The sequence below is a fragment of the Mytilus californianus genome, unplaced genomic scaffold (assembly GCF_021869535.1).
Source record: "Mytilus californianus isolate M0D057914Y unplaced genomic scaffold, xbMytCali1.0.p SCAF_4, whole genome shotgun sequence".
NCBI lineage: Eukaryota > Metazoa > Mollusca > Bivalvia > Mytilida > Mytilidae > Mytilus > Mytilus californianus.
In genome coordinates, this window is record NW_026262690.1 from 103,890,166 (window position 1) to 103,899,967 (window position 9,802).

General features: G+C 30.2%; 1 protein-coding gene across 1 annotated transcript in view; it reads left to right on the forward strand.

Annotated features, from left to right (window-relative positions):
• LOC127738935 (glypican-5-like) overlaps window positions 1-5,187 on the forward strand; it is a 42,201-nt gene extending 37,014 nt beyond the window's left edge. The window contains exon 7 of the mRNA XM_052250433.1: window positions 12-5,187. Within this exon, the coding sequence (XP_052106393.1) occupies window positions 12-124 (113 nt within the window). The 3' untranslated portion in view covers window positions 125-5,187. The remainder of the gene's footprint in view (window positions 1-11) is intronic.
• The last annotated feature ends 4,615 nt before the right edge of the window (window positions 5,188-9,802 follow it).

A 9,802-nucleotide genomic window follows, 5' to 3' on the forward strand; every position in this document is an offset into this window, starting at 1 on the left:
TTTATTTGTAGCCAAAAGCTTCAATCCTCCAAATAAAAATCAACGGCCTGAAAGTTCCGCTAGTTCAGTTTCTGTTTCGGTGGTGATGGCTTTTCTGACAGTAATAACAACATTGATATTATGACAGACAGCAGTCGACTGAAGAGGAAAGAACAGAGTGAGAAACTCGGAATAAAATTTCTATCATGTGATATTTGCAATTTTATTAACTTTATTGTATTATTGTATAAATGTATATGTGCCTTTATACATAACTAATATTAGCAGCATTCTTATAAGTATTTTAAAAAAGCTTCTTGTCACACTGTTTTTATTTAACAACATTCTTCTGTGTGAAAAAAAAATGTCTTTATGACTTATTTCAAACCCTTGCTGTTCAAAAGTGTGGTTGACTTAGTTGATGAATTTATTAGAAAGATAATAAAGCACATTGATCAAAACTTTAAAAAAATAAGAAACTTACAAATATGGCCTTGAACCTTGAAAACAGATCTACTCATTTACATAGCTAGAGTGATTGTTAATAATGAAATTGTGACAGTAGCTTTTTATCATAAACATACATAGTTATACCATAATAGACAGAAACTATACATACAAATAATGTGACTGTAGAAAAATGTGTGTGTAGTTTGGAACAAGATTGCATTTCAGAATCTAAAGCATTGTGGGTAAAAATTGTCAAATGCATTATGGGTAAAAATTGTCAAAAGCATAAACCAAAACAATTGGTGAGGGGAATTCACAGATAATGAATTTTCAACCAAAGCATCAAGGCATTCCAACGCTGGTGTATGAACTAAAGTTACTCATAGAACTTTAGATGCATAAAAAGTAAATTGCATATCTCATTACTTCTAAACTGTTTAAAATTAAGAAAAACAAAGTGAATGGCAGTGCCCTGCTGCCTTATGTTATTCTGATACATAATTTGAATAGCATAGATATGATAAATTGACTGCTCCACCAGACAGTTAATAAATTTGACACATTGAATAATTAAAATTAATGGATTTGATAAGATATTTCATTTTTTGTTCAGAAAATTGACAGGATAAATCCTTACATGTTTTTTTTGTCTACTGTTGATAAGATTTTATGTTGCCAAACTTTTTTGCATCTGATTTCAGCCATTATGTGGTTAAATTATGCATTTATTAGTCAAGTCTTTCTAACAGTTATGCATTTTAAACGTTGAATTAGATGTTCATTGCTAAGTAATCCAATAGTTGTACTTGGAAACAAATGCATGTTAGATTAGTTAATAATGCTTTTCCTAGTTGTTATTATTTCATTATTGTCATTATCAAAAGGTATAATCTCAAGTCTTTCAGAATTGTATGTATATTTTGCTGATTTATTTTTTAGCTCACTGGCCAAAGGCCAATCATTGGTTTTGCATTACTTTGCTTTAATCCATTCTCTGCCTCAGAAGTGTGTTACTCATTGATAATATAAAGACTTATATTGTAAAACTCCATTGATCTAATAATATCGGTAAATATAATTCTTTGTGGAAAGCTTATGCTTTTTTTCTAGCATGACTTTAAAAAAGTTATATAAAATGACTGTTTTAGAATCGGATGCATTCTGGATAATAATTTCGAAAGGGTACACTAAAACAGTGTGATTGGTTAACAGAATTGTATACCATGGGTATCAAACTAAAAATGAAACATTGTTCTCATTTTGGTAAACAGAAAAGGTCATTTCTTAAATCCAAATTGGTGCTAGACATAGCTCTTCAATGTCCTGATTAGGCCAAAGGGCAATGAAGTTGAATTCATAAAAATAAATGGTTTATCTTCAAAACTGCATAGAGATGAATCATTTTAAAAAAAACTGTTTTACCGACCTAAGTATTTAATATTAGCATTCCTATAGGCTACTAGTTAGCACACTCCTTAACCAAAAAAACTTAACAGATAGCTTTTAAAGTGATGTGTAAGTCGTGAGTGAACAGACTTCTATGCTTAAGCTTTAGCTCTTTTTTGTTTTATTTTATTTTTTTCAAGTCATTGTACATATATATATATATAAATGAAAGCTGAAAGCTTAATAATGGGGAAAGTTCAGTTGTCACTTGTTAACAAAGTCAGTACAATGAAGGAATGTATGAGAAAACTGTTCAAAAGTTGTTATATCCTTTGTTATGTATATAATCATTGATATGTATCAGGCCAAATCAGATAAATGTTAGCTTTTCATTTCTTTCTGAGTCCTCTCAAAAACACTCATTGTGCTTTGTATTCTATTTGTTTTCTTTTTTGATAATCAAGGTTCAAACTTGTTTTGCTTTTTGTTTCATTTTTGGTTGATCAGTATTATGTATTATGAAATTTCTAAAAAAAAAAATTGTGGTAGTCTGAGAAGCTAAAGAATTACTCTGTATGGCCTAATTGATTTTATTTTGCTGAACAGGCATCATGTAAAATTTTAACCAAGCATTGTTGACAATTTATTATATATGTAGTAGAGGGGAGATAATACATTATCAATATTACAAAGACACTAAGGGAGACAATTTAAATTGCCTTTGCTATTTATCTTAGTCAAGGGAGATAACTGAATAATTTCCCCTATCATTACTGCATGTATTTTTGCTACTACATGTACCATATTAATGAGTGCATTTGTGACGCTTGTTGAGTTAAATCCAAACGCTAAGTGCCATTAAATTCAATGACCATATATAGTATCAACCATTGGGAAGTTTCAGTTGCAGTGGTGTAATTAATTAAATTATAAAAAAAATTATTTAAAATTTTGCGATATGGTACAAATTTTTGTGGGTAGTGAATTTCAGCATTTTCACCGTCTGAAATTTTGTAATTTAATTCACATATTTACCTCAGCATGAATTGTTAAAATTTGAAGTAATATAATGATCTCAAATTAAAAAATACTGTGACCATTTGCTTATTTTGTTTCTCCCATTTTCACTTACAACAGTGACAAGTTATGTATACAACAAAAGAAATCTTAATGACTTGATAATGTTATTTAGAAAAAAATGATTTTAGAAGAATTGTTTTAATTTTATCTTCATCTTTTTAATTGTAATTTGCCTTAAGATAGCTTGCATTTATTAACTAAAACAGTATTCACATAATCAGGAGAGAAAAGCATTATTATCTTTGTTTGTCATCGGGTTTTTAAAAATGATATTTTAAATTCATCAGGAGGGGGAGAGGGTATCATATGATAGACCGTGTATTGACCTCATGTTTTCTTTTGGTTTTATGATGTTGTTAGGTTTCTTTCTCATTGATGTATACCCTACATCTCTTTATTGGTATATGAGAATGTATGCTAGAATGACCTGCTCGTGGAAGATAAATTTTTAAATCTCATCTTCTAATAGATACTTTTAATTTGATATTTACTGGCATTCTGGTGCTTCAAAATATGCATGATCGGATGCAGCATTTATTGTCTCTTTTTCCCCTTTATCATACTAAAATACTAAGTTTTATCCATTTATGTATATCTTTGTTTATTTCAATGTGTAATTGTTGTTGTAGATGTATAGGCCATTTTAGACTTAAAAGAGCTCAAAGCTCAAACAAATATTTCTGTTACATTAAAAACAGTTTTATTTACTTTCAAATCAATGATGTTGAATTATACATTTTGCCAATAAATTATACATTTAGCCAATAAATGTATTCTTAAATACATCTTGTTTGATAAACCTTAAATTGTGGGCAAAGCAATTTTTCGAGAAAAAAATAAATTAAGCATACTTTTATAATAATGCATTTTTTTTTACCTTTTAACAGAATCACTGTAATTTATTCAATAAATCTTTCTTGACACGTTTTTAATGTAACAGAAATTTTACTCCCATGTAAAAATCGCCATGATTTTTTTAATGCTATTAGTTTAATATAAATTTGAGAAACAATCATGAAAATAATTGACACAAAGATTTTGTCTGATCATTTTTTTTTTAACATGCATGATCCTGATGAAAAATATATTGGGCAAGTTGTCGCTCATACATTTTTACTGCAATATTTACCAAAACATTTTTTTTTCTTTTTATCTCTTCATAAAAGAAATGTTAGTGATAAAAATTTTTGTTTTACACAGAGTTTTACAATTTTACATGGGACATTTTCTTTTATTTTTTTTATTGTACATGTATCAAATACATATGTAATAAGAGTTTCTGTGATTAATTGTGATATTTTGTCAAAAGAGGTGATAAAAAGTTTACAATATGAACGCAACTAAAAATGTAGGAATGGACATAGAGTTATTATCTATAACCTCGATCAAGATAAACAGAAATTTTTGAAAAGGACTTAGGGTGTAACAGAAGAGAAAACAGCTAAAGGTTCATTTATTCCATAACTATTTAACTTAAAATAGATTATTCACTTATTTCGCTTGTCAAGACTTGTATATTTTTCGAAAATAAAGTAGAAAAATTTGAACTTATTGGTAAATATGAAGAAAACAAACTTGTTTATTTTTTGGTGTAGTTGGGTTGACATATACCCCACAAATCCTTTTATTCTGACTCTTAGAAATCCACGATTGACACAGTCAATACAGAGTATTATTGAATAGCAGGAAATCTTTGAAAATCTATAAATAGTGCCAATATGGCTGCTATTACACATGTGTTATTAACATTATTGTTTTTATCAGAAATCCAAATTATTTGAGGTTTGTAATTACATGTATAGTGCTTGTATGAAAAGTAGGTGAAAAAAAATCTATTTATAGAAAACTGTTCATAGTTTCATTTTATTTTTTGTAAATTTTAACCTTTTTATAAAGAAAAAGAAAAAAGCTTATTATGTTTGCATTATAACTTGCACTAAATTATTTGTTTAGTTTAAAAAAAAATAATGTGTATTGATCATAGTAAAAGAAATATTTTAATTTGCATTTGTCAAAAAAAAAAAAAGAATAAAACAATGAATCAATAACATAAATAATTTAAAGTTTTAATGAATAATTTATGAATATAGGTCCATTCCATCATTTTTATTCTGGCATGTCCACCATTTCACCAGAAAACTTAATATTGTTATTGTTATTTTATTGTATGACGATGTTCAGAATTATAACCAATATTTTTGTGTATCATCCATCACATTTTAATAAGACTATTTTTATTATGAAAATACTTCTTTAAAATGATTATTTGCATTAAATTTTAAAGCCATCCTATTACTTGCTGTTTCTATTCCCATTGGTTCACAGAGGAGGAAAACTTGTAAAGCAATTTTACAACCAGAATAATAAAGCAATTTTACAACCAGAATCATACATGTTTGAATCAATTTTATAGCAAATGGTTAATTCTATTTTTAGAAAATCTGTTATTTAAAACTGATTTTGAACAGATAAATGCAAGATCAAGTTACTGAATAATATTGATTTAAATTTTTGATAATTTAACTTACAAGCTGCAAGAAAATTGATAAACATATATGGTTTTGGTTTGTAAAACTTGTGTGCATGTAACAATTACTTTTAACATGTAGAGATGTCCTGGCGTTTGATTGATTGTTGGTGTTTTACACCATTCTAATAGAAAAACAAAGGATATAGGGTATCTATCCATGACACAAAATCAGTACATGCACAGCAAAAAACTCACAAAAAGCAAAGGAACAGTGCTTTTATTGCTGTTCTTCATCTCAAAGTCACAGTGAGGCCTTAACATGGAGCAAAAAAACTCCCACCTCATTACAAGTTTAAGACGACCCTTAGCACCAGTTTGAGCGGAATTCTTTGCAAAATAATTCGGATAGACTTTGTAAGATGTAACACCACCAAATCAGGCATAGGTGTAAATATCAAAATATGTAGAATATATTTTGGTAATTTAGGTATCAAATGAAAGGACTGGTGATCCTTGTAGAACACATTTTGACTGATAGTTTTGAATAATACAAAAATGTATCAATGAATTCTAAAAATGAGCTCATATATTGCCTGTTTCTTTGATATGAAGTAGGCTATATTGTGGCCACAGTTTTTATTGGAAGAATTTGGAGTGCTTGGGGAGAACCATCAACCTAAGGCAGGAAAAGTGGCATTCCATATTAATAAAATCGCACATGCCATGTGAGGGGTTTGAACTCTCAAGTGGGTTTTTGACCTAAATCATACATAACTTACATATTAAAACAACTTAGATATTATAATACATATATAATGGCAGGCGGAAACCCAGTTGAAATTAAACAAAAGAAATGGAACTCTTTGTTAGAGAAGGTAAAAAAAGCCAAGTTGGTAAATTTGAATTGTTTACACCTGTTTCAATGGCTTTTAAAAGGTTAATGAATGTAAAATTGGGAATGGAAATGGGGAATATGTCAAAGAGACAACAACCAGACCAAAGAACAGACAACAGCCGAAGGCCACCAATGGGTCTTCAATGCAGCGAGAAAATCCCACACCCGGAGGTGGTCCTCAGCTAGCCCCTAAGTGCATTATTTAAGATTTTATGCATCTTATATATGTGATTTTACTTAAATTATGGCATAGAGGTTCGAGATATTTGTAAACTTTTAAATTATAGACAGATTTCACAAAACAGTCGATTGGGTTAGGAGCAAATACATGTGTGGATCTTTTTTGTGCATAATCATAAGTTCCGCTGAAAAAAATTCCAAAGAAAGATAATAGATTGATTTTTTTAAAGTTTTAATTTGCATCTCTGCCCCCAGCGACAGTTTTTTAGGAAAAAATCCCAAAAAGGGCAACTATTTCATCAAAAAGAGAGGGTCAAGTGCACCTTTTTATGTACAGGCGTATTTGAGTTGACTATTCTGTCTTGAAAACGTATAAAAGAAAAATATTTGATACATCATCCCACTTAATTTTCTATTATTTTTATATATTTAGGCTATAGGTTTATATAATAACATTAAAAACTTACAGTTCTAAGAAATGAAATATATGGGTCAAGTAAAATATGTTTCTAATGAGTCATAACAACAGAGTAGGTGTGTTCGTATTACAAATTTTTACTAAAAGTACTTGACGACAGACTTTACAAGTGGATCTTTAAAAATGCACAACTTCAAAAAAACTTCATGTTTTGTGTGTGTGTTATATAGGGTAATTAGTCCCCAACCTCTGAAGATTTTTAGTCTGCCCTTCCACGAAATAATTAATTAGAATTTTTAAAAATATTTTTGAACTTTTCCTCCTTACATGTATTAAGAGTACTGAGTTAACCAATTTTAACACCTCAATGAATCTTAATTTGGTGAAAAAGCAGAAATTTCAAATTTTGCCCACCTTTGGATCAAATGTATGACCTTAAGAACACTGGTCATATCTCCAGCATGATAAAATAGTTTATTATACTCCCATTCTATGAATGAGGCTATAATGCCTCCTCCTTGTCTGTCCATCTCTCCATTTATCCAAAACAAATGTCCATCTAACTATTCTCAGCCACTACTGAGTACAATGAACTTATATTGGTCAACAGCTAGAGAGCAATGAGTTGTAATGGATGATAGCTGTTTTATCTGTCCGGTAGCTGCATCTTCTTTGCCTATACTTATAAGTTTTCAATAATTTGACTGAAATTATAACTGTTCATCACATATTTCTCCACTACTATTAAAGAATGAATAATCACTCAGTATAGCACACTCACATAAATTTTCATACCTGATTTCAGGAAGCTAATTTTCAGTTCCTGAGAAATGTGCAACAGAAATTTCATGGGATGGACATTAATTTTTCTGCTTCCCATCAATATTCAATACCGTACTCGAAGAGTCGGATACTAATCTATCATGTAACTTGGTGTACAGATGCATAAAAGGATAGAACTACCGGTACACAATTAAAGTTCTGGCATCAGATCTATTGCTTAACCTAGTATAGGAATATGTCTAAGGGAAAATAAGTCTCTCACAAAAAGGAGGCAATTCTGACCATTTTATGCTTCACTGAATATTCAATTGTATAAGGTTTTTGCATAGTTTAGATCTCTGATACTATGTGAAAACCATATTCTGAAAGTGCAGAAATTTTCTCAAATGTTTTATTGCGAAAATTGCAACAGGAAAGGGTTTGCAAAAATCAAAACTCACATTTTAAATTTAAATATCACTTTGTATAAACATCATTCAGGGGCGTTTCTAGGATATTTGAAAGAGGGGGTGTAGAATCAAATCTTTGGGCGAGCGGAGCGAGGCGAAAAAAATTTTGGACCTTTTTTTTGCTAAAAAACATAAAATAATTGTGAAATGCACTAATGTAACAATATGAGCAGATTAAGATAGTTTTTTTTTTTTTGTAAAGGGGGGCGTACGCCCATTACGCCCTCACCTGGACCCACCCCTGTCATTGATTCGGCATGAGTTTATCTTTAACTGACCTAATCACAAACTTTAACAAAAGTATTGACGCCTCCTGAAACAGCATGCCCAAGTCTTGCCTGTACTAATTAGAGGCAAGACAAAAGTAATAGCATCAAAAAATAAAAGCCCTAAATTGAAAACAAAATATTATTGTTATACACATATGTACATTCAGTCCTACAATTTGTCAATACCTATATTTTGTCATTGCACAGTCACATTTTTCTTGGACTGCTAATGACGTCTTTTTGCTAAATCCATTGTATGTTGGATGTGTACAGATTGGGTATTTTAGTCTTAGATACATGATTTTTTTATTAGTTGTTATTTGCTTTGAACTAGCTTTCAGTAACTGCAAGTACTCTCAAATCTGTACTTTGCTTCTTTTGTGTTTTTGTTAGGGTTTGGATCTGATGAGTTGAGTCCCTTTTTTTAGCTCACAGTTCCGAAGGAACTGTAAGCTTTAGCCATCACTTGGCGTCCATCGTCGCCGTCCGTCTGGTGTAAACTATTTCAAACATCTTCTCCTCTGAAACTACTGAACCAATTCCAACCAAACTTAAGCTGAATGATCCTTAGGGTATCTAGAATAAAGTTTGTGTTTTATTTTCTGTTTCTTCAAAAAACATGGCCGCCATGGCTAAAAATAGAACATAGGGGTAAAATGCAGTTTTTGGCTTATATCTCAAAAACCAAAGCAGTTAGAGCAAATTTGATATGGGGTAAAAGTGTTCATAAGGTAAAATTCTATCAGCCTAGAAATTTTCAGATCAATCTAATAACCCATTGTTGGGTTGCTGCCACTAAATTGGTAATTTTAAGGAAATTTTGCAGTGTTTGGTTATTATCGTAATTAGTACTAATGATAAAGATAAACTGTAAACAGCAAATATGTTCAGCAAAGTAAGATCTACAAATAAGTTTAATGACCAAAATTGTCAATTGATCCCTTAAAGAGTTATTGCCCTTTAAGGACAATTTTACACAATTTGTTTATCATGTTTTCTAACTTTAAAAAATCTTCTACTCTGAAACCACTGAACCAATTCCAACCAAACTTAAGCTGAATGATCCTTAGGGTATCTAGAATAAAGATTGTGTTTTATTTTCTGTTTCGTCAAAAAACATGGCCACCTTGGCTAAAAATAGAACATATAGGTAAAATGCAGTTTTTGGCTAATATATCTCAAAAACCAAAGCAGTTAGGGCAAATCTGATATGGGGTAAAAGTGTTCATAAGGTAAAGTTCTATCAGCCTAGAAATTTTCAGATCAATCTAATAACCCATTGTTGGGTTGCTGCCACTAAATTGGTAATTTTAAGAAAATTTTGCAGTGTTTGGTTATTATCGTGAATAGTACTAATGATAAAGATAAACTGTAAACAGCAAATATGTTCAGCAAAGTAAGATCTACAAATAAGTTTAATGACCAAAATTGTCAATTGATCCC